Genomic DNA, 24,727 nt, shown 5'->3' with positions numbered 1-24,727 from the left:
TAACTGGTGTGTGTGTGTTTGTGTGCTTGTGCGCACGTACGTGTGTACTCTGCAGGAGGCTTTGGAGATGAAGAGAGATGAGTACGAACGTCTACCAGGGTGGAAACAGGTCAACTTGAAGAAGGCTAAAGGACTGTTTTAAGCACGTTGGATTGAAGATGGAATGAGAAAAGCACAAAAAGAGAGAAATAGACAGATGCAGATACACTGGATAAGGACGTGAGGACTTGAGAGTCACTTCCTGTTCTGTGTCAGGAAATCCCAACACCAACACCAAGCGTGTTGGTTTTCGTGGACTCGACACCACGTTGCTCAGTTACAAGTGTGCACTTTTGGCATAAGTGTTGTAATGTAAAGGTTTGATTTTGAATGATGTATAGTGCCTTTGCTTATTTGTTTTGTGTACAGTTTATACAAAGACATACTAGTGTGATATCTCTTTGGCATAAAACACATTGTGACTCCAAAAATGGAGTCATCTTGTGTCTCCTGCTTAATAAACGAAACCACTTTCGAAGCCCAGTTTAACTGATTGAGGATTCGTTTTTAAACAAAACAAGAAAATGCTTCTATGGAATAAATAAATGAGAAAACAATGACAATAAACTGAACATTATTTTTTTATTTCATGATTTAACTATACAAAAAATAATAATTTCAGTGCTTACATCAACCCCCTCCGAATAACTGTTTTGTAATCTTGCCTATAGTGAAAATGTTTTAGTTCTGAGAAATAAAAATAATTTGAATGACAAAATAATTGTTAAAATGATCATTTCCTGATCTAAAGAGAAACTGGAAGACTATTTTACTTACTTAAATTGTGTTGAAGCTTTTTTTAAATTCGTTTTTTTTTTGCATTTATTTTGTTACAGAAGGAACAACATTTTGTCAATTCCATGAAATAAATCAATAAAGTAATATTAATGACTTATTGAGGATTTACTTTTTAGCAGGGATGTACCCAAAATTTGGTCACCGAAAATCTTGGGCCGAAAATGGCCCAAAAGTGCATTTCCGGTTTTCAGCCGAAATACTTTTGGCGCCGCATGAGGATGTTGTCGTCCCAGCAACCTGCGAGCAACGGCTGTCTAGCCACGATGCGGAGTTCGCTTGGCATCCAGCGTCAACGCAGTGTAAGTCGCTAATCATCGCCTCCGTGGGAGCGAATAAGATACGCTATGACAAGTATCGTTATCACGAAGAGAGGATGAGGATTAATTAAAAGGAGAAAGGCATGCTAATTGCTAAGCTATTGTGACGTATTCAAGTCAAGGACTTCAATTGTCATATCAACACATGAAACACCGAAATAAATGATTGGGTTATACAGTACACTTGTCGCATAGGTCTGGCTGGAACCGCGTTATAGCGGACAGTAACCAACTTTGAACAGCAAAATAGCAGCTAAATTAATAAGTGTCTTGAAGAAAAGAATACGCAATGACGCTACACAACAACACAGGACTGGAACCGGAAACCGGAAATGAATTAGTACGTCACCTGAGAAAAAGGGCCGACAAGGTTAAAAGTATAGCAATATAATAAATATTTATAATAGAAGGGTTATTAGTCCCACAATGGGGCAATTTACATCGTTTCAGCAGCAATAGTGGATACCTGGAAATACAAAAATAGCATGCAATCGAAGACATTTGTACAAAATAGAAACCTAAGCTATTGTCTCTGCATAAACTAGCCAAGCCAATCAGTTAACAAAGTTATTTGTATGATTGCAAAATAGAGCGCTGAGTTTTAATTTTGACTTTTGAGATCTGAATAATCTGACTTGCTTTCTTTACTACGGTTGGAAAATCCGTAGTCTAATTAGACACAGATATTTTGGACAACGGCACGTTGAAATCTCATATACAGTACTTTGATTCAGGCTGCAACTGTGTCCACAATTACATGGCTGATGCAATAAATAGATTAAATTGACAACTATTGAAGCCATCATTTATTAACGATTATCATTGTAGAGTCATGGTTTTGTTGTTCAATTGAACAGTATGCAGAAATATTTTTATCCTATTATACTGCAATAACTGTTCCGCGGGAATGTTCTTGACATAATTTTTAAAATAGGGATATTTCGACAAATTGTTCTGGAAGTGAATTTCTATAGGTTGACAGTGCTGCAATCCTAGCCATAAATGCAATTTTACTAATAACTGGCGTAATCGTTTTTTTTGCTGTTTCGGTTTTCGCCCTTGGTTTCCTCATTTTCAGCTTTTTTTTCATTTTTTAGTGAGTATGTTTGTCAACTTCCATGAAATAAAGATCAAAGCAATGACAAAAAAAATCTATTTTATTTCTTGATTTAATGAGGAACTTGAAGATTTTTTTACTTTATTTAGTTAAATTGTGATGACACTTTTTAAAAATGTATTGTATTTTTTTCATTTATTTATCATCGTAGGAAAAATGTTATGATAAAATAAATACATCCCAAAAATATAAATCGCATAAAATAATAATAATTATTATTTTTTTGAAAAAGACTACACAAGGGTGCTGGAAGAATCCAAAAATTGATTGAACAAAGAATGCTTATTGACCAAATAAATAAAATGTATGTAGCATATTATATATTGTTTCATTTACTTATAATTAATTAATTTCCCTTTAAACCTTTTTATAAACCAATTTTATTGATGGGTGACACAATCTTCGGTCATGCCTTCTGCCACAGCAGTCTCTGATAGGCTGATGTAAAGTGCGTTTTAAATAAAATGTATTATTATGATGATGATGACGATGATGATTATTATTATTGTTAATAATAATAATATGAATAATAATTACGCCGGACAGAAGAAACGCTTCCGGAAGATCCGGAAGTCTTCATTGTTGTGTGAAGGGGCGGGGGCAGGAGTCACGTGACGCTGCTAACCACATAAATGAAGCGGCAACATTAATAGCGGCCTCTTTCCTCCTCGTTGTTTGCCGTTAATGGGAACGGGGGGAAATTCTCACACGGTATTTTCCCCGTTTTATTCCTCCCTTTCTCCAAATCGTGTTTAATTGTTCGTTGTTTACTTGTAGTGGTGCGTGTAATGACTCATTTCAGTGTTGAACTGTTGGCGAGCTTCCTGCCTCGGTCGCCAGCCTCATGGCACGCCTAGCAAGATGGCAGTGTAACCTCATGTGTTTCTTTCTAGTACATGTAATATTGGCAAACCTCTCCTGAGTGAACTATTGGGGCCGCGTATTTGCGGAAACCCAGCGCTGTTGTTGTATTTATTTATTATTATTTTTAATATAAGGCGCCACCTGCCGAAGTGCTCATGTCGAATACGAGCCAAACAAAATGTCGTCTTTGAATAGAAAACTTTTTTTATTTTTTTTTTTTTTTTTTTTTTGAATGGTCAAACCTTCAATGATGAGTTGCATGTGAGTCCGTGTTTCAGCTGAGTCTGATGATTATTCCTCACTGCACTGACGAGTTTGACCCAACACAGCGTTGCGGTGTTTTTATTTTTGTGACCTTTTTCTAATGCGCAATGTGTCTTTTCTCTCCATTTTTAGGTTCTCCACGTTGACTTTGTTAGTGAGGTGTGAGTCCCCTACTGCTCTTTGCACCGAATTATACACTTCTAGGAGTACCCAACCGCAATTACATGAAAATGATTTATTTTTAGATGTTTCAAAATCATTTCATTATGCTTGGTTCTGTTTCCTTTTTTTTTTTTTTTTTTTAGGTGATTTTCCTGAGATGTATCCTGCTGCTGATACATATGTAGATTTTAAATTAACTAAGACTTGATTCCCTTAAGGATTTTGTATGTAAGCGCTATGATGAAATAACTTGATTGTCTACAGTTTCCTCTAATACTGAAATTGTGTACCGTGTGTAGTCTTTTAATGCAATCTGACTTGAGTTTTGTGCGTGTGCCTCAGTGAAATGTGTCAAATAAAATTTGAGTTTGTTTAAGCTTGTGCCTGACTTTTCCCGGAGCAGTATTGTTTAATGCAAAGTGAATTTAAGGTTTGTGTAGTTTTCTTTACCGCTTATCCTCACTAGGGTCACGGGTGTGCTGGAGCCCATCCCAGCTAACTTTGGGCGAAAGGTGGGGTACACCCTGAACTGGTCACCAGCCAATCGCAGGGTTTGGGTAGTTTTTCAAAAGAAAAAAAGTTGTCATTTGGTACAGTCTGAGAACCAATGAACATGCCCAGCTAAATCTAAAACTGCTTTTACAAAGGTAATACAAATTTGCCTTGCTGTGAGGCATTAAATTTCAAGTCAACTGAGTAATGCGCTTAAAATTTATACTTGCTGGAACATTTATGCATTTCTTGTCATTGAAGTTTTACTGTAAAATTTCAGATAAATGACAATATTTAAAATTGGTACTGCATGACAAGAATCTTTGAAACTGCACAATGCACTCTACACGGCTTGGTAAAATGGTGTGCAAGCTTCCAGTCAGGATGTTAACACACTGCCAACATGGGAGATGAGATCAAATCAGAACTGGGCTGACAAGGAACCTTGTGGCCCACCGCTGTGTTGACTTGAGGCTATCTCCTCGTGTTTGAATATTTGATGCCATTTTGACGGTATTAGCACTGAGCTATTGAACATATTACACGGCCCCAGGTTTATCACACATGGAATATATTATTTTTCCAGTCAGATGGCTTCCCATTAGCTTGTAACAGACTGGAACGGTCATCTGACCGTTACACTTGCAAATAGTCTGTTTTGTTTTATTTTTTATTATTGGCTCTGATTAGTGTAGCTGCTGTGTCGAGTCAGTGTTCCCCAAACCTTATTGAGCCAAGGCACATTAGAAAAATCTCACAGCACATCAATATAAACAGAAAGTACTATTCTTTATACTACATTTTTTTTTTTTTTACGTCGAATGTGGACCTGTTCAGATGAACACAAAGCTGCTGCTGTTCTGTTGTCTGAAGGGCTGCAGGTGGAGACACGGATTACTTTTTTAACTTCTGCCATCTAGTGGAAGCGCATCTAATTGTTCTGCTTTTCACAAACTGTTGCTGGATGAGCAAAAATGCATTACGTGCAGTAAATATTTCAACCATTCATTCATTCATCCTCCGTACCGCATACCCTCGCGGGGGGGTTGCTGGAGCCAATTCCAGCGGACTCTGGGCGAGAGGCGGGGTACACCCTGAACTGGTTGCCAGCCAATCGCAGGGCACATGGAAACAACCATTTACACCTACGGGCAATTTAGAGTTTTCAATCAATCGACGATGCATGTTTTGGGGATGTGGGAGGAAACCCACGCAGGCACGGGGAGAACATGCAAACTCCACACAGGCCAGGCCGGGATTTGAACCCCGGTCGTCAGAACTGTGAGGCAGACGCGCTAACCAGTCGCTCACCGCGCCGCCCTATTTGAACCAAGTAAGTGAAATTGGGTAATTTCCCACAGCACACTGTTGGAAATCACAGAAGTTCACTCTATACAAAATAAGTCAGTTTTAATCGGTTATCGTTCCGTAACCAAAGTCTGCATTTTCATTTACAGTCAGTGCTCTCAATTCAAGCACGTCAGTTCTTCCAGGGCTCGCCATCGTCCATCGTGTGTCATGACGAGGCTGTGCCGGAATCCACGTTGCTGAGGTTCACGTCCTTGCACCGCTTCGTGGCCGTCTGGTCCAGCGACGTCCCCTCGAAGAGGCGCGCCATGAAGCCCAAGCCGTTCTTCTTGATATAGGACTTGCCGGCGAAAGTGTACAGGACGGGGTTGGCGCAGCTACTGATGAACGCCAGGGCCGAAGTGACGGCTCGACTAGACTGGTAGATGTACTCCAGTCTATGGGGCGACATGGAACACTTGGGTCATGAGGTCAAAAAGGTAAGCAGTGTGATTGGTACGAAGGTAACTGATGTTATGAGAGGGGCTCTAAATTGTCTTAGATTTGTAGGTTTATTTTGACAATTGATAGATGAGCTCTGAGGTTTATGTGGAGAAAATGCATTTCGGTTGATCCAAGAATGCATTGACATCAGTGTTTTTGGTTGGGTTCGCCGAAGCTGAAATTCTTTTCGATGTTTACAGAAGCAGCATATGAAGGCTTCATGGAAGACAAAAATATCTTTGTTTACCAAAATCTGTACTAGATTTGATGAAAACAACTATAAATTGTCTCAGTTGTTTATCTTAGAGCTGACAACAAAAATTGTTCTTGTTTCGTTCGGTTGACTCAGATGTATTACGAAACCACATGATTTTCTTTCTTTTTTTTTACTACAATTGTGTACGGTAGTTTTGTTGAAGACTAAATTGTTTCATATTTGTGTATTAGTTAGAGTTATCTTTGATGTTTGCGAATATGTAGTTTTTAATGCATGTTTGGTTCTCTGACTAGTGTATTCTCTTTGATTACAAAAGCTGATGTTTTATGAAAGCCTATGTTAGGTTTGTTGTCTTTGTTTTCAATGAGATTTAGTAATTCAAAAAAAAACTGATCTATACAGAGGGACAAAAATGACATTAGGTTTGCCAACATTAGAAAAAAAAAAAAGTTACTGGTTACGTTTGTTGACGACTGTAAATTGTCATTGATAGTCACAGTTTTGTTGATGGTTAGGTTAGATTCATCACCAAACTAAATTCAGTTTGTTTTTCAAAAACATGTACATGAGGTGTTTTGAAGACAGTGTCTCTGATGTTTTCATTATGTTTCAGAAGGAAACGTACGTTAGGTTCACTGAAGACTACATTTTCTAAGGCATTTATGAAAAATAATCACATGAGGTTTGTTGAAGCCTCAAAATTGTCTTTGTTTATGAAAACCTATGTTAAGTTTGTTGTTAAACTGGCTTCCTGGTAGGTTTGTTCATTTATACCTTCTGTTTTATTTTTCAGTTTGGTGAGGGTCGTCCAAGGCTAAAATGACTCGTTTTTTTGTTTTACAAAAACGTACATTAATTTCGTTGAGGACTCTCTCTCGATTTGGTATATGGTATCGCATTATCAAGTGTTTTTTTGTTTTTGTTTAGTTTTTTTTAACTCACGCTTCTCGTGTGGGTGATCTCTCCGAGTACCATTCAGCTGCCACCTTGGACCAGACCAAAGCATAAAGTTAGCGTTCGTTCAAAGGTTTAACCATTGGTGCTTGACAAGCGCTAGATAAAAGTTACGAGGCCAACCTGTATCATGTTGATGACGTGGTACGGCAGCCAGAAGAGGCAGAACATCACCACGATGGCCAGGATGAGCTTCTCGCTGCGGACCTTCCGGCGGAACTTGGTCTGTCGCAAGCGTCTCAGGATGAGCACGTAGCTAGTGATGATGACGGCGTAAGGCAGGATGAAGCCAACCACCGTCTCAAAGGAGTACTGAAACCTCACCTGCAAATGGTGATAGTCATTGTCAACATCGTGGATCTGGTCGGACGTTAGAATGGCTAAATTGTCTCCGATGAGGAATCATTTTCAATGTTGCTGAAAATACGTGCGCTCGGTTTGCCAAAGATTAAATTGTCTTTTGGTTGGTGTTTACGTAAAACATGTTAGGTTTGTTGAAGATTCTAAATTCAAGATAGTGAAAACATTTGCCTTGGGATCATCGAAGACTAAACCATTTTTCCTTGTCCTCAAAGACTCTTACACTCGAAACTGTATTCAATGTTTGCGAAACAAGTATGTTGCGTTTGTTTAAGATTAAATTGTCTTACTTTGGATACGAACAAAAACGGGTACTTTCGGTTTGACGAAGACCATATTTTCCTAGATTTTTTGGACAAATATGTGTAGTTCATCTATCCATCCATTTTCCGTACTGTTTGTCCTCACTAGGGTCGCGTGCGTGCTGGAGCCTATCCCAGGTATCTTCGGGCGAGAGGCGGGGTACACCCGGAACTGGTCGCCAGCCAATCGCAGGGCACGTAAACAAACAGCCATTTGCACCTAAGGGAAATTTAGAGTCTTCAATCAGCCCAACAGCGGTAGGCCAGATTTGAACCCGGGTCCTCAGAACTGTGAGGCGGATGTGTTAACCAGTCGTCCAACATGCCGCCCTGCTTAGGTTCATTAAAGATTCAATTGTTTTCGATGTTAATGAAAACAATGTTTCTGAAAACATGAAGACTAAATTGTATTAGATGTTTGCAAAAACACGTACGCTAAGGTTTTTCAAAGATTCATTGTCTGATTTTTACAAAAGCACTCAATATTAACGGAGTCATATCCATTATGTTTGGCAAAGGCTATAAAATGTCTCAGATGTTTGCACAACCACGTGCTAGGTTTGGCAAACAATCTTTGATGTTTATGAAAACTCCACAAGGTTCATCAAAGATGAAATTGTCTTTGATGTTCACAGAAATGTGTAAGTTATGTCTGTCAAGTTAACAAGAGCAAATTATGCTAGGTTAGATCAAGTCGAAATTGTCTGACATTTACGAAAACACGTATGTTAGGCTCATCGAAGATCAAATTAGTTTTGTTAACGAAAACACATAAGCTATGTTTGTCAAAAACAGTACTTTTTCTGCGAAGTTAATAAGGCTACATTTGACAAAGACTAAATTCTGTTTGTGTTTACCAAGACAGTTAAGACTGCTCGAAGATTACATTCTTTGATATTATATTGCTATTGTTCTTTTTTTGTCAAAGACTTAAAATTGCGTTCGACGTTAGGGACAAGCGCCTACACTAGGTTTGGCGAAAAACCTTTGAGATTATTGTCTTAGATGTTTCCAAGAAACACATCCGGTTACGTAAGACCTTAAGTCCACTTACGTATCGAGGCAGCGTGTGGTTGGGCGCGCACACGTGTCGCGTCTTGTTCCGCTCGTCTTTATCCTCCCGCACGTCACGGAACACCAGTGAGGGCAACGCGCTGACGGCCACCAGCAGCCACATGCCCAGGATGACACGACGCACCACCTTTCTGCTGATCCTGGCCGAAGTCCTGCGGGGCAGCACCACCACCACCAGCCGGTGCACGCTCATCAGCGTGATGAGGAAGATGGAGGCGTACATGTTAACGTTGCAAAGGTAGAAGAGGCCCTTGCACATGGCCGTCCCGAACACCCACGTCTGCTTGGCCAGGTAGACGACGAAGAAGATGGTGAGCGCCATGAGGAAGCCGTCGGCGCATGCCAAGTTGAGGATGAGCAGCGTGGTGACGGAGCGGCGGCGGGCGCGAGCCAGGATACTCCACACGATGAAGAGGTTTCCGGGCACACCGAGCAGGAAGACCAGTCCCAGGATGAGGGCGCCCACCGTTGTGGAAAAGTCATTGCTCACCACGCTGCCGTCCTCGGGGTTATCGTCTTCGGCCGTGGAGCGACTGAAGGCCTCGCTCAGGTTGTTCATGCTGGAACGAGAGAGGATAAAGCATTGTGGTGACCTTGTGTAGTTATCAAATGCTCCTTGCATACTTAGCTTTTTTTTTTTTTTAAAACACTTGGTTCTTAACGTGGTTCTACACTGGTATTTTTGACAAAGTTCTTTAAATGGTCCCTGACCGATGCTCTGATTCTAGTTTTTGACTCGGTTCTTGTCTTGGTTTTTGACTGATTTTATACTTGATGGTCCTTGACTGTTGTTTTTCACTTGGCTTTTTTACGGTTGTTTTCTGATTCTTTACTTGGTTCTGGACTGGTTTTTGTTTAGTTGTTTTCTCCTTGGACTGGCTCTTGTCACGGTAACCATCCACTTCACAGTTCTGGGAACCCAAGTTCAATCCCCGGCCCCGCCTGTGTGGAGTTTGCATGTTCTCCCCGTGCCTGCGTGGGTTTTCTCCGGGCACTCCGGTTTCCTCCCACATCCCAAAAACATGCATGAATTGGAGACTCTAAATTACCCGTAGGTGTGAATGTGAGTGCAAATGGTTGTTTGTTTGTATGTGCCCTGCGATTGCCTGGCAACCGGTTCAGGGCGTACCCCGCCTCCTGCCCGATGACAGCTGGGATCGGCTCCAGCACGCCCGCGACCCCAGTGAGGAGAAGCGGCTCAGAAAATGGATGGATGGATGGATGGATGATTCTTGACTTGTTTTTAAAATGTCTTTCCTTGGTCATTGATGTGGTTCTTTTTCTGATTTTTGACTGATTCTTGACTGTCTTGATTTTGACTTTGACTGTTTAATTTTGTTCTTGGTGTGTTTCTTTCAGACTGGTTCTTGACTTGCGTTTTTGACCGTTTTTTTGTTTGTTCTTGACTTGGTTCCTTTCATGTGGCTGTTGTGGTTCTTCACTTGATTCTTGATCGAATTGCTGATTCTTTCTTCTTTTTCTATTGTTCTTGACATTTTTGACTTGGTTCCTGACTTGTTTTCTTACAGTTTCGTTTTTTTTTTTTTAGTTGGTTTGTGACATGTTTTTGGACTCACCTTAAACAGTTTTTTGACTGGTTCCTGACTTTGCTCTTGACGTAGATTTCACTGTTTTGGTTTTTGTTTTGTTTCTTGCATCTTGTCATGGTTCTTGGCTTTTTGTTTTTGTTTTTACTGATTCTTGCCGTGGTTCTTGGCTTGTTTTTTTACTGGTTTGTTGTTTTTTTTTTTTTTTTACATAGGTTTTCACTTGGTTCTTTACTGAGTCATGACTTTTAAAAAAAAAAAATAAAAAATTTGAAATGTTCCTACCCTGGCATGTTTATTTGACAATGTTTTGACTTGATTCCTGAGGCGGTTCTTGACTTGTTTTTGAATTTGTTTTATTAGCCCCTTGACTTGTTTTTTTATCTTAGCTAAAGTAATAGAACATTTAGTGGATTTTGGATTATTGAGCATAAAACACTAGCCTGACACAGCCTCACAAATATTCACGCAAGACCTGAAGTCAACCGGTTTAGCCTGACGTGCTAAAACACGCAACCCCACAAATTTCTCTTGAAATGTGTGTTGCTCCACTGACTACAATGTACGGTACGGTGAGGCTTTAAAATAGAAAACAAAAGCTTTTTGGTCACAATACATGAAGACCATTTGCGGAAATCAACACACCGAGTCAATAAAAAAAAATCTCCACCAGGATTTTACACATTTTTCAGCTAAAGACCCAAATTAGACCCCAGGACCAAACCAAATATATAAATTGCAAAACACTTGATATCCTTCCAAATGATTGGTAAACAACACATTGATTGATTGTAACAAATTGGGAAAGGACTTTTGAAGCATAGGATAATGTGTGCCTGCGTTCCTAATGTTATTTAATGTTTAACAGCTTAACTCTTTTCTTTTTTTTTTAAAGTGTGATGTCCATAGTTTATCTTGTTTTCAGAAAAGTAGCTTTAATCAGCAACCCAATAGTTCTCCCCTTTATCAATACCACTTGGGGTTGTATTTGATCAGTAGAAAGCCTGATTTGTCAACTTTACGACGAGGTAAAATGTGTAAGGATGGCGCCTTTGTGGAATTAATACAACGGCAAAAGGCATGGGTACGGCCCCCTGAAAAAATGTGTCAAAATTGGGGGTAAAATAAACTGAATAAAAAGCAAGTCATGAGAAGCGAACTCTATTTAAATGGATATAAACGAGGCATATTTTGGTGCGTAGAGTGCTGATGACGGCTACTGACCTTCCCAGGATGTGATTTGTTTGTCAAATTGAAAATATTCCACTTGTCCTTCTCCGTGCTCCCTCCATTCCCTTGTGGGACTTATCATGTCAGGGCGCTCCATCGTAGTCTGAATCGTATCCGAAACACACACACTCACCCACACACACACACACACACACACACACACACACACACACACTCATACACTTGCTAGGACATGCACACTGACGTGTCCACTCCCCTCTTCCCGCAAAAAGTTTTTACTTTCCACTCATAGTGTGCTTCCTGCCCATCTTACTTCGACTATAAGCCCTTTTATATATATATATATATATATATATATATATATATATAGCTGCTGAAATAACACATCACCCTTTTTCTCACTGAAAATATAAGTTTATATATATATAAGTATACTGTGTATATATATATATATATATATATATATATATGTGTGTGTGTGTAATGGTAATGTGGTAAAATGTTAATGTACAGGGGGTTCCTGGTTTTACACCCTGACTTGTCTCCTACCTGGGCAAAGAAATCCCCATTTTCAGGTGATGGCCAGACCACATGGAGCCACTATCCCCAAAGCTAAGCAGAGCCGCAGCGTTGTTGCATGCACAGTTTAGCATCAGCTTCTGATGACCAGAACGTAAAATCACCTCGAGGGGCCCTCGGTTTATGACAAAGGTGACGTAACCCGAATTTGTACACGTTGGAACGTGCTGGAGTCTTTCGCTATGGTAATACAATAGTAAAGTCATACACAAGACCTCACAACTCACTCAGTAGTTTCCCCTGGAACGTTACCAAAAACAATTAGCCCCGGATAACAATTCCCCCGCTGGAAATGTAATTGGGTGGGCATGCCAGTCATGAAAGAAAGCACGAAAATGTCTCCAGGACCCAGGCCTGGAATTGAACAGGAAGTCAACCATTTTGTTTTGTAGCGGCCATATTGGTCGCCCTCCTGGGCTCTGACAAACTCCCACTCAGGAATTCAGCAAAATGAGTATCCTAGACAGGTGAGTGCCTCTATTTTATTGCTGTTTGCCTATGCTGTAAGCGTTAGTTTGATCATTTTTGAGGATTCGCAATCAAAAACCGGGTGTGAGGGCCCGTTCAACGCTGCTTGCAGCTTTAGTTACGACTACGCCCATAAGAACTAAGCAGCTGATTAAAAGAATTCTTATCCTTTGCATGTGTTACATGAATGTGACACATTTCGTTTTTATTGCCTGAAGGGAAGCAATTGCGATTGAAACATTTGCACAAGTTTCCTCTTGCACACACTCATACACAGACACACACACGCTTGTTACATCATAGAGAGCGTATGAAAAACACACACTCACCTGTTCGAACATGCCAGGAATCTTGCTTTTCCACTAAGTAGTCATGACACCTTCTTTGTGAATAAAAACACAAAGGCTCCACTTTTCATTTTGGAGATAATTTATTTGCACAGAAACATTACTTTCCCTTTATAACATATCAAAAAAGAAATGCGTACATGTACCTACGGCCATAATCGTGTAAGAAATATGAATGCCCAGCAATAAAATAGGAAAGGTGGAGCAGGAAGTTGTGTTATATAGTGCATTGCGAAAGTTAATGATGCAGAATGATGACATCATCAGTGTGGTTGCTTGTCGGTGTGCGAGGCGTCCTGGAAGGACTGTAAGTCCTGCCCGATGTACTCTGATACTGTGGATCAAGAATGACAAAATGTGGTCATGATTTAATATTCTATATGCTTCTGGTCAGTATAAAGTCATGCAAAGAAGTATTAGAGCCTCATTAAAAGTAAAATCATAATTCAGTGTGAGAAGGAAGTCATAATCACTGGAGGATATAGATTTTTTTTTTTTACTTAGATTAGATAGATTAACTTGAGGTTTTTTTTTTTTTTTTTTTTTTAGAAAAAAAGGGTTGCTTATCTGGGGCGTAATCTTACGTACGTAGTGTAGTTTCATTTTTGTCGGTAAAAGTTTTATTTTCAATGAGGAAAAAAGTTGTAATTTATGAAGCTCAAAGTCAGTATTGCAAGAGTAACATTGTTTCTCAAGATAAAAAAGTGACATTTTTGAGGGAAGATCTCTTAATCTTACAAGAAGAAAGTTGTGTTATTTTTCAGGGGGAAAGCCATATCAGAATCAAGTCGTATTATTTTGAGGACAAAGGTGTTATTCCAGTCTTGGAAAGAAAAGATTGACTCTTTTCCTTACAAAAAAAATATTTATGATATAAGTTGTAAAAAGATTACGAGAATTAAAATGATATCAAGTAATTTTCTTTCAAGCATGAAGTTATATTTCTTCAAGCAAAAGTAAAGTGTGCTAATCTTAAGAGTAGAAGATAGTATTCTTTCGAGGTTATCATCTTAAAACTTTTCAAAATGTGTTAGCTGCGCGCACAGAAATGTCCCGCTTCAGCGAATCGATACCTATACGACTGTTACTGTCTCTGATGCAGCAATTTTACAGAAGCCGTGCAAACGAGGTGACTGTCACTCAAATGATTGAAGAAATGTAGCTAGCACGGGTATCTTAGTGTCTCATTCTCGTACATTTCATTTGAGGGCTTCATACTCACCTTCCTCAAATGTGATGGGGTGCATGGTGGTGGAGCTGGTGAACTCCAGAGGGCACTCCTGAATCTTGGCATCCCTCTCATCCCTTTGACCCATTCCCAGAACCCTCCCCTGAGCGTCCCAGCTCTCATAGTGGGAGTAAGGCGCTGAACACATGTCGTGGTAGGTGCTCAGATGTGTTGGGGGGGAGGGGCACATCTCCTGAGGATAAGCCGAGTACTGGGCATACGGTGGGGTCAGAACAGGAGGTAGAGGGGAGGTGGAGATGGGGCTGCCGGCTGGGAAAGGGCTAAGAGAAGAGGAGTGGGAGGGAGACGGTGAGGAGGACAGGTAGGGTGAGTCGAGCCAGGGGGAAGGGGACGGTGGCTGGGGACCTCGGAGGTGCAGAGGGGGGAGGAGCTCAGTGAAGCCCAGCTCCAGGTTCGCAAAGCTGGGGTGATGCTCAGACACGGTGGGGCCCGTCCCCCCGGGCTCCTCCGTCACTGTGTCGGCGCCGTACTCCTCCTGGTAAGCCAGGGCGGTACACGGAGGGGAGTAGGTGGGCGGATAGGAGGGCAGGCGGAATCCCAGGCCCGTCTGCCCGTCTGTCATGGGGTCGCACCTCACATTCATTCTGGACCGACCCCCCGCCGAAGAACACACCGCCCCTTCATGCCGGGACTCCAGAGGCGGTGCCTGGGATCGGGACAGCAGTGGGTCTTCTTCCTTGAACATGACTGCGGGGAAAAAAACGACAACAAAATATTGTAGCACCTACTTTATACTACAGCAAGATTTTATGATGTGAATACTAACTGGGGACATATTTGAAGCAATGAGTGCTGCTCCTTTTCCTCTTCCCATTGGAGACGAAAAGACTGACCGACGCTGGATGAGTGATGGACAGGTCACAGTAGGGCGGCACCCTCGCGCACAGCAAACACTGGTGGGAGAAACATGTCGATGCTGAATGAAAAAAGAACTCATCCATCCTTCCGCTTATCCTAGACTTCTTCTCCCCAGCCACTTCATCCAGCTCTTCCCGTGGTATTGTGAGGCTTTGCCAGGGCAGCTGAGAGACATTCGTCGCTCGAGCATGTCCTGCGTCTTCCCAGAGGCCTCTTCCCTCATCTTGCTCCTCTCGACGAACGATTCTACTCTGAACACCTCCCGGATGACTGAGTTTCTCACCCTATCTCTAAGGGAGTGCCCAGAATCCCTTATTTTGTTTCCTCCTATCTGTGATCTTGTTCACTCTGTCATTAGCGCACAGGTTGGGATCATCTACAGTGAGAGAAGAGAGATCTTAAAGACAGAAGCTGCGCAACAACTACCTCATTGCTGTTGTCACGGTCCACGTGAGCTTCCTCTTCCCACTGAAGTTTACCATCTGATTATTTGGGACACAGAGCAGGAATAAGAACAATCACCAGCTAGCCTAAAGTCACTGACTGATGACCACACTTGATCAACAACTTTCCATCATTTGTTGGGAAACTAAAAACAACAATGGAAAAAGATCCTGTGCTCACCTGTGCTTCTCTCCATAAAAACAACTCTGGAGATTGCCACGAAGTTGGTGCCGCTCAGCAGGAGCTCCTCGCCGCCCTCTACCGAACAGGAAGTGAGGCTGACTGACTCGATGACGGGCAGTTCCTGTGCTGACCGCTGGGCTGCAACCAGCGGAAGATCAAATCAAGCCCATGCGTTGCACCGCCATCCAGCAGCCACACGGGAGCGACCACTTACAGCATTCGATAGGCAGCGAGACCACCTGCAGGGCCAGAACCCGACCAGGGGGGGCAGCAGGGGGCGCCAGAGGGAGGTGGGTTCGGAAGACCAAGCGCACCCGCGTGTTCTTCCTCCCAACGTCAGTTTCGCCCTTCCTCAGCTCAATGTCCGAGTTCCTCAGCTTGAGAATCCCGGCGCAGTCGATTCTGTTGCGTTTGATGACGTGATCATCAGCCGCGTCGTCTTCCGAACAGAACCTAGGTCTACTTACAGTGCAGTCATGTGGTTCTCCGGGTTGAGGGGGATATCCAGCACTTTTGTTCCCACCTGGATGCTCTCATGACTGGTGGTCCCCACCATTTTCCCTGTCACCCTGAAAAGAGAAAAAAAACAACAACAACTTTGAGGGAGCGACCCAAGTCCATTCCTGTCACTTGGTTCTCTATTTCATGTTTGGTCATCTCCTATCAGAAGACTGTTGAGATCACATCATCATCACCTTTCCAAAGCTTCCTAGTACCTGTGTATCTGATAAAAGGGGTGTGGCCTGATGGAGCGATCATCTGCGGTTCCGACAAAAACCTGGAGAGAAAGCGATTTCCTTTCGTTGTAGCCGAACAGCTGCAAAGAGAGACGGGGGTGAGAAATTCAACCAAAACTGAGACGGGCTTACGTTTCAAATATTATGAGCCTAAACTATCCAAACGGTATGCTTTTGTGCTGTCGGTATCGATGCATGGTGTCCAGAGGCGCCGCTATTTGGGGCCCCCCTGAAAGAAAAATCACTTTGGGGGCCATTTTGTCATGGGGTGTAGGTGGGTGAATGGATAGATGATGTATAGGTAGAGCAGTGTGAGAGATCATCAGTTGTGCTGTGGGAAATTATCCGATCATTTGTCTCAAAATTATTAATTACTTATATATCTCTCTGTGCCAGTGACGTATAGTGACAGGAAGAACAATTATATGCTTCCATTCTGTGGCAGGAGGTACAATAAACCTGTATATTCACCAATTGCCATTTGTACAACATAAGTCATGGCTTTGTGTTTAATAAACAGGCCAAAGTTTCACATTGAGTAAGTCAGTTCGTGAGTTAACTGAAACAGGATCATCATTATTTCATTATTCATACTTTTTGTGAAATTTTTCTTCGGTCGTGTTCTATGAAATGTTTCTAACGCTAGGGCACCCAGGCTCAATAAAGGATGGGAAACACTACTCAAGAGGGCGACAGTCAAAGTTGACAACACTGCTTCGATGACACAACAGGCCCTGTCATTCAGTGGTCCTGAGTAACATGACCACTTTGCCCCCCTTACGACGCCCCCTCGTGGTGACACCTTGACAACAGGATGCCCAGTCGGAATGGCCTTGACGGCTCCTCGGCTCCCCTCGGTCTCGTAGTGGGCTCGGTGGTGCGGACGGGGCTGCACCTCGATGCGTAGCTCGTACTGGTCAAACTGGGAAGGCAGGGGCCAGTCGAGCGGCGGGAGGGCATTGGACCTGCACGTTTGGATGACAAGGTTACACTGGCAATATGTAAAGTACTTTATCAGACCCCTGGGGCTTCAACAACTGAAACCGAGCACCCAGGTGAAAGGATTCTCCAGTTTACTCCTTACCTGAAGAGAGGACTGTGGGCGTTGCCTCGGGTCCGCCCCCAAGCCAGAGCAGGGGGTACCGAGAGGTAGTCCATACTCATTGAAGGGGGGTCTCTTCTGGTCTGCATGGTCTCTGGCTGTTGTGGCCCTGGGGCCTGCTCCTGATCCCTTGGAGACAACTGGTGGTGGTGGTGGGGGGTTGGATGTATTAGTCTCCCAGGTGGACTCAAAATGCAACTTGCTCTATTGTTTTTTTTAAAACCTGGATGGAGAGCCTCCAGACATAAGACATGCACCTTGAGGGGAATCAAAGGAGTCTTAGGGTTGAGTTAGGGTTAGGGTTGCTACGTGGTTGATTTGGAGTTAATTACGCACAGGGTTTGGGGATTGGGTTAGGGTCAATTTTTAGAGTTGGTGTTAGCAAGGGGTAGGGTTCAGTGTTAGGGTTGGGACCGGGTGTGAGCTGGAGTTTAGGTTTAGGAAATCTACAACCATTTAATCGTATGACACCAGTACCTGCTCCACAGATGTCTTCCTCGTTTTCTGTGGAACGCTGAGCTCACAGCTACCCGACGGAGCTTGTGACAGAGGGCCTGAGTCTCCCCCCTCCAGGCCCTGCAGCTCCTCGGAGTAACTCCCCCTTCGGGACGAGCAAGGGGACGCAAGGGGCGAGTTTCTCCGCTTCTTTCCGCCCGGAGAAGTTGGCCGGGAGGACGGTGAGAGCCCGAAATTGAGCGTGGCCTCGCTGAGCTCCTCCTCTTCCACCAGCAGAGAGTCACAGCTGGAGGCCGGACTCAACCAGCCACGGGACGAGGGGCTGGAGGCAGGGCTGGGACTGAGCGAGCCCGGGCACCTGTCTCGGTAGGTGAAGGGGTCCAGCAGGGGGAGGTAGAGACGCTCCTTGTCCCACCTACCTCCGCCCTCCACGTCCCAGGAGAGGGCGGATGCTGGCTCGTCTTCAGGCGAGATGGTGGTGATCTGAATGCTGGGACACTCCACCACGCAGGACTCTGAAACCTGACAGGTACTTTCTTTGACTCGTCCATTTTTATCCATTGAACTTCTATTTCAAGTTTTCTGACCTGAACGGAGCGCGCCGGCAGGCTCTCGTAGGTGCCGCTGAATTCTTTAGCCAGCGCTCTCCGTGGAGGCGGGGAATGCATCCCGGCCCGCCGATTGGCCGAGGGTGGCGGGCTGGGGATGTTGACTGGGGAGTGCTCCACATGAGTAGTGGCACAGTGGCTGTCCTGAACTGATTGAAGAGCAACGTTAGAAAACACACTACAAACTATAGAACATTTGTGGCTTAAACGTTAAAATAAAGTGCTTATAGCCTAATGTTCTATTTTTGGGGGGGGTTACAGTATATATATATTCCACCCGCAATAAATAAAACCACGCCGTGACGACTGCCTTCGGTAGCATCCTGCATGAGAAAGCCTCATTATATGTCTATTGAATGTTGTAAACATCATTATGTGGCAAGTGTATCCATTTCCATCATAGTTAGCCATGCATTAATTTGACTTGGTTTGCTGGAATGTAATTGTTGGCATACGAGCGGCTCACGCGCACTCTTTACCAAGGCCTTTTCAGTTCAAATGTGCATTTTGTTCACAATTGTATGCGTTCCAAAGCAAAATCTTCACATATTAGCCACAGACCATGCAGAAATAACCATTTGCGTGTACGTTTGGAGACATCGTTATTGTGCTACACTAACAACGGGCTGAAGTTTGAAAGCTAACCAGCTAACAGCTAAAGTTACTCTGTCTAAGGCCTGCCGCACACTGCGATGCGGTTAAACCCGAATGGGCCGGATCATCGGATGAAAATGTGAGTTGCCGACTCACCCCTGCACATTGAGCAATTCGATATCCATATGGACGCCATGAACAGCGAGCCAGTATAGGCGTTTGATGCTGTACACACAGTATATTGTTCTTTATCACATTTATTTAACCATAAAAATATAGATTAATAGTTAAGGAAGAAGCGGTTGCTGAGGACGTGGGCGAGAATGAACGCGTACAGTATTTTAAAAGAAGCTCCCATCCATGTGCGTGTACATTTTGGCCACAAGCTTTGCGTTTTCATTCCCAGGCATATAAGAAATGATCAATTTAGTTAAGTATTGTTGTAAAGGGCACCACGGTGGACGACTGGTGAGAGCGTCAGCCTCACAGTTCTGAGGAGCCGGGTTCAATCCCCGGCCCCGTCTGTGTGGAGTTTGCATGTTCTCCCCGTGCCTGCGTGGGTTTTCTCCGGGCACTCCGGTTTCCTCCCACATCCCAAAAACATGCATTAATTGGGGACTCTAAATTGCCCGTAGGTGAGAATGTGAGTGCGAATGGTTGTTTGTTGGTATGTGCCCTGCGATTGGCTGGCAACCAGTTCAGGGTGTACCCCGCCTTCTGCCCGATGATAGCTGGGATAGGCTCCAGCACTCCCGCGACCCTAGTGAAGAGAATCTCAGATTCAGGAGGAGCAGTGTGGTTTTCGTCCTGGCCGTGGAACAGTGGACCAGCTCTGCGCCCTCGGCAGGGTCTTGGACGGTGCATGGGAGTTCGCCCAACCAGTCTACATGTGTTTTGTGGACTTGGAGAAGGCGTTCGACCGTGTGCCTCGGGGAGTCCTGTGGGGGGTGCTTCGGGAGTATGGGGTACCGAACCCCCTGATACGGGCTGTCCGGTCCCTGTACGACCGGACTCAGAGTTTGGTCCGCATATCCTGCAGTAAGTCGGACTCGTTCCCGGTGAGGGTTGGACACCGGCAAGGCTGCCCTTTGTCACCGATTCTGTTCAGAACTTCTATGGACAGAATTTCCAGGCGCCGCCGAGGCGTAGAGGGGGTCCGGTTTGGTGCCCTCAGTATTGCGTCTCTCCTTTTTGCAGATGATGTGGTTCTGTTGGCTTCATCAAGCCGTGATCTCCAACTCTCAGTGGAGCGGTTCGCAGCCGAGTGTGAAGCGGCCGGGATGAGAATCAGCACCTCCAAATCTGAGACCATGGTCCTCAGTCGGAAAAGGGTGACGTGCCCTCTCCAGGTCGGGGATGAGATCCTGCCCCAAGTGGAGGAGTTCAAGTATCTTGGGGTCTTGTTCACGAGTGAGGGAAGAATGGAACGGGAGATCGACAGGCGGATCGGTGCAGCGTCTGCAGTGATGCGGACTTTGTATCGATCCGTTGTGGTAATGATGGAGCTAAGCCGAAAGGCGAAGCTCTCGATTTACCGGTCGACCTACGTTCCTACCCTAACCCATGGTCACGAGCTGCGGGTCGTGACCGAAAGAACGAGATCCCGGATACGAGCGGCGGAAATGAGTTTCCTCCGCAGGGTGTCCGGGCTCTCCCTTAGAGATAGGGTGAGAAGCTCGGTCTTCCGGGAGGATCTCAGAGTGGAGTTGCTGCTCCTCCACATCAAGAGGAGCCAGATGAGGTGGCTGGGGCATCTGATTCGGATGCGTCCCGGACGCCTCCCTGGTGAGGTGTTTCGGGCACGTCCCACCAGGAGGAGGAGCCCCCGGGGACGACCCAGGACACGCTGGAGAGACAACCTCTTTCGGCTGGCCTGGGAACGCCTCGGGATCCCCCCCGGAAAAGCTGGATGAAGTGGCTGGGGAGAGGGAACTCTGGGCGTCCCTGCTAAAGCTACTGCCCCTGCGACCCGACCTCGGATAAGCGGTAGAAAATGGATGGATGGATGGAGGTTAAATCATAAAATGAACAAATGGTGAAAGGATAAAGTTGTTGCTCAACCCTCGCCTGCAACTAGAAAAGCTAACAGGAGTTATTTGGTGGAAATGATTTTATAGTACAAAAAAAAAAACGCCTCAAAATCTGGCTGCTCATGTCAAACTTGATTATATCAGATGAGTCTAAATGTACCATAAATTATAAGGCCCTTTTCATAATTCCGCATAGTCATATGGAAAGCATTTATTCAATAGCTACCACTCACACACACGCACACAAACACACGCACACGCACACACGTACCACCTTTTTTTTGGCTCAGACAATAAAGACTCACAGCGCTCACGAAATGTTGAAATGTATTGTACGTTTGAATCGCACAACGGCCCTTATTATCTTCTGTTAATGATGATTATTCGCACCGTAACTTCCAATTGTTTTGTTTCCTTTTTGGGGGGGGGGGGAGTGAACACACAATAGCAACTCAATCAAGGTTGGGAAAAAAGACAAATGTTTCCTGGCAACAACAATATTTCCAAGTCATTAAAGCTGCTGCAGTGCTGGAACATTGCAGTTAAAAAAAGAGAGGAAAAATAAAATGCAGAAAATACATGAAAAAAGTGCAAAATTCTTTAAAGGATACAATAAAAATATATAACCTGCCTGAAAAATACATTTCAATAAAAATGTGGCAGAAATAAATGTTTTAATAAATCATAATCATAATAATCATAATAATAATCATAATAAAAAAAAGTAGATGCAAGGTAAAATACAAATTGAAACAAATTCTAGAAATAAGTTTCAAAATGTAAAAATAGCTATAAATTCATACACAATACAGTAGGAGTCAATTTACACCGTACTAATGTAACCCATCTGACTAATTACTGGGGCGCATCTGACTAATTACTGGGGCGCGTCCAACACAGTCTGTTCTTGAACCATTCATTTGGATTTCAAAACAATTGATCCCCTTACAAAAATAATACAAATAGTAATATTGCGTTCAAGGGTCAGTCTGCTCCCGTCATAGAACCTTTGTTAAGTGTACAACTTTAATGGCGAAAGTCGCAGATACGCCTTGAGCGTCTCATTGGTGGATGTTTGCTGAAATGACCTCTCACACGAAATCATGCATATTTTTACAACTTTCGAAGTGTATTTATTTCTAGTTAAATTCCTTATTGTCAGACTTCAGGAGACATTGGACTGCAGTTTTCCGACTCAATCATTTGATGCTCGCTAAACTGAGCTCTTGCATGACATCACGCATGATTCGGATTTTTGGGTGACGTTGAAGCGAATTTTTCCTGTTTATTTTTTTGCCAGAATTATGCTACTTCTGGGGATGTTCAACTTACTTTCGAGGTTGTTTCTTTGTCGGGTTTGACGCTCGCTGAACTGAGCTCAGCATATATCTAAGTGAGTGGTGGCCTAATATTTTTGCTCCAGTATTTATGCATATCACCAAAGCTGGAAGCTGTGACCCAAAAACCCTAAAAGTGTGTTTGAGTGTGACACCTCCAGAGCTTCTCCCATATGTGGGGCCTCGATTTACTCGTTTAATTCGTTCAATGCCCACGCTCGTAACTCCAAACACTCGTATCTCAAATCTTTAGTCCACATTGAAATGAACGGAAATGCTGTTAATCCATTCCAGTGCAAAAAAAATTGTGTAACACGTTTTTTTTAACAGGAAAATACTTATATTACTTGTAAAATCCCACACAAACAGCATAACTAAAGAGAATCAAAATAATTAAACAGTGCTTCATGATATTTCAGTGGGCATTGTGCTGCTCAATCTGGTGTGCACATCTTTGCCACCAGGGGGCAGACATACCACAGAAATTTGATGACGAGCTCAAGCAGCAGTTTGGCAAAAATTCTTCAGAAAAGAGGCTTCAAGCTATTTATTGCCACTCGCAGTCGAAGCTTACTGTCAAACTAAACACAAAGAATTATCTGCTGTGTATTTAAAACAACCACATAGCTTTGCTTTAGATGAGTCCGATTAGCTTAATGCATACAAACTATCCAAAATGCCGTTGACGGGCTGACGAATAGCGTCGGTGTTGCAGTCGTAACTCTTTAATCAACAGATATGTGAACACCGACGGTGGAGCATCACATGTCGGCGGATGATATAACAATAAACAGGCATACTGTATATTCTTTATCCTCTGCAAAGAAAGACTAATATCGCTGCGACTTACTGGCCGTCTCCATGTCTAGCCATATAACTGTATTACACAGCCCCCAGCTTGCCATGGTGCACAAGTAAAGAAGGAGCAGCACAGCGCCCATTGAAGTGAGGCAAAAAATATTTCAAAACGGTTGAATTCTTTATATTCTATCATTATGCTATCACTGTATGCTTTTAGAAAGTACAATACTGTATGACAGAGTGCTACTTTTTTGTAAGCCTGGATCAGATTGATGGCACTTCCATTCATTTCAATGGGGAAAGATAATTTGAGATACGAGTGTGGTCACGGAACGAATTAAACTTGTATCTTTGTATCTCAAGGCACCACTGTGTATATGTGTGTGTGTCTGTCGGGGTGGGGGGGGGGGGGGGGGGGGGCGTGTGGAGGTTCCTTCCCACATGGCAGTTGTTAACTCGCATGCACGCCTGATTAGAACCACATTGAGTCTGCATGCACACACACATGTAAAGTCTACCACACACATGTATGTGCGTGCGCGCTCACGCGTGCACGCACATACATGCACGCATGTTCCCATGCATGTTAGACCTGACTGACCCACACTGGTGCTGCTGTCAGAGGGCTCCACGGAGCCGGAGCCGGAGCCGGAGCCGGAAACCTCCTCCTCCGGCCGCAGCACGTCCTCCTCGAACGCCAGCTTGAACTCGAACTCGCCTTCCTCCCAGCCGGAGCCCGGCGCGGCCCCCATCGGCGAGGAGTGCGCCCCAAAAAAAAACAAAAAAAGTTTTTTCTTCTGAGGAGTAGGGGGGGGGGGGGGGGGGGGGTCTCTTCTCTTTAAGTGCGCGTCATGACGCAAACCACCTTCACTCTTGGACGAACTTTCCACTCGTCTTCTTCAAACTTGATGCCTCGTGTTTACAAAAGTGTTTTTTTTGTGTCTTTCCCAGTCAGTCTTTTCTGTCATCCTCACGCTACACAGAAGAAGAAGAGGAGGAGGAGGAGGAGAAGGAAGAGGAGGAGGGGGAAAAAAAGAAGTTGATGAAATATTTTTGTCGTCCTTTACCCTTAATTGCCTCTGGGTGGGTTCTGCAGCGCCGTCGCTCGGTCCCCATAGGGTCACCCTGCCTGTCGATCATCACAACCGCCCGCCCCCTTTACCCCCACTCCCCTCACATCCTCTCCTCCTCCTCCTCTCATCAACTTTGCCGTGTGACCACCACGGCCCTGAATGCATCACTCCCCCCCTTTTTTGGCTGTCATTCTTCCTTCGCCGCCCCTTTCCGTCCCCCTCCTTCCTTCCTCCTCCTTCTTCTTCTTCTTCTCCCCCATTCCCACTTTATGAGCCCCTCTGCCTCCCTCCCCTCCTTTCCTCTCCGTCAGAGATCTGGTTCTCATTATCCGCTGCAGTCTGTCTGAGTCAGGAGACGAAAAACTTAAACAA

General features: G+C 43.9%; 3 protein-coding genes across 14 annotated transcripts in view; 1 reads left to right on the top strand and 2 right to left on the bottom strand.

Annotated features, from left to right (window-relative positions):
- The window catches only part of LOC133412031 (supervillin-like), a 31,725-nt gene extending 31,203 nt beyond the window's left edge, over positions 1-522 (top strand). For 10 of the 11 annotated variants that reach the window (XM_061695016.1, XM_061695010.1, XM_061695012.1 and 7 more), the window contains one exon: positions 56-522. In XM_061695016.1, coding sequence (XP_061551000.1) covers positions 56-142 — 87 coding nt within the window. In that variant the 3' untranslated portion in view covers positions 143-522. The remainder of the gene's footprint in view (positions 1-55) is intronic. The other variant, XM_061695008.1, reaches the window with a different exon arrangement.
- Positions 523-3,303: 2,781 nt separating this feature from the next.
- Positions 3,304-11,812, bottom strand: ltb4r2b (leukotriene B4 receptor 2b). Of its 2 annotated transcripts, XM_061695019.1 has the most exons (6): positions 11,523-11,774; positions 9,030-9,311; positions 8,732-8,903; positions 7,139-7,339; positions 7,004-7,047; positions 3,304-5,798 (listed from the first exon to the last, which is right to left on the bottom strand). In XM_061695019.1, the coding sequence occupies exons 2-6, from the start codon at positions 9,308-9,310 to the stop codon at positions 5,570-5,572; spliced, it is 927 nt and encodes a 308-aa protein (XP_061551003.1). In that variant the 5' UTR covers position 9,311; positions 11,523-11,774; the 3' UTR covers positions 3,304-5,569. The 2 variants fall into 2 exon arrangements, with proteins under 2 accessions (XP_061551003.1, XP_061551001.1); XM_061695017.1 differs by having other exon boundaries at positions 8,732-9,311; positions 11,523-11,812.
- A 1,075-nt stretch (positions 11,813-12,887) lies between these two features.
- nfatc4 (nuclear factor of activated T cells 4) lies at positions 12,888-24,155 on the bottom strand. Its single transcript, XM_061695187.1, has 13 exons — positions 23,884-24,155; positions 18,500-18,669; positions 17,934-18,434; positions 17,439-17,596; positions 17,157-17,319; positions 16,334-16,434; positions 16,085-16,186; positions 15,832-16,019; positions 15,615-15,755; positions 15,417-15,472; positions 14,899-15,025; positions 14,106-14,819; positions 12,888-13,217 (listed from the first exon to the last, which is right to left on the bottom strand). The coding sequence occupies exons 1-13, from the start codon at positions 24,032-24,034 to the stop codon at positions 13,147-13,149; spliced, it is 2,643 nt and encodes an 880-aa protein (XP_061551171.1). The 5' UTR covers positions 24,035-24,155; the 3' UTR covers positions 12,888-13,146.
- Between the last annotated feature and the right edge of the window lie 572 nt (positions 24,156-24,727).

Source organism: Phycodurus eques, chromosome 13 (genome assembly GCF_024500275.1).
Source record: "Phycodurus eques isolate BA_2022a chromosome 13, UOR_Pequ_1.1, whole genome shotgun sequence".
Lineage (NCBI taxonomy): Eukaryota > Metazoa > Chordata > Actinopteri > Syngnathiformes > Syngnathidae > Phycodurus > Phycodurus eques.
Note: the sequence above shows the minus strand (reverse complement) of the source record. Positions and strands in the feature narration are given on the sequence as shown.

Excerpts from the sequence above, each read along its gene's own strand:
- ltb4r2b (XM_061695017.1), bottom strand. The coding sequence starts at position 9,310 with ATGAACAACCTGAGCGAGGCCTTCAGTCGCTCCACGGCCGAAGACGAT. Across the intron at positions 7,340-8,731 it reads ACCACACGCTGCCTCGATAC|GTGAGGTTTCAGTACTCCTT; the intron begins GTAAGTGGACTT and ends CACCATTTGCAG. Across the intron at positions 7,048-7,138 it reads ACGTCATCAACATGATACAG|GTGGCAGCTGAATGGTACTC; the intron begins GTTGGCCTCGTA and ends GTCTGGTCCAAG.
- nfatc4 (XM_061695187.1), bottom strand. The coding sequence starts at position 24,034 with ATGGGGGCCGCGCCGGGCTCCGGCTGGGAGGAAGGCGAGTTCGAGTTC. Across the intron at positions 16,187-16,333 it reads CCCTTTTATCAGATACACAG|GGTGACAGGGAAAATGGTGG; the intron begins GTACTAGGAAGC and ends TTCTCTTTTCAG. Across the intron at positions 16,020-16,084 it reads GAGAACCACATGACTGCACT|AATCGACTGCGCCGGGATTC; the intron begins GTAAGTAGACCT and ends CAAACGCAACAG.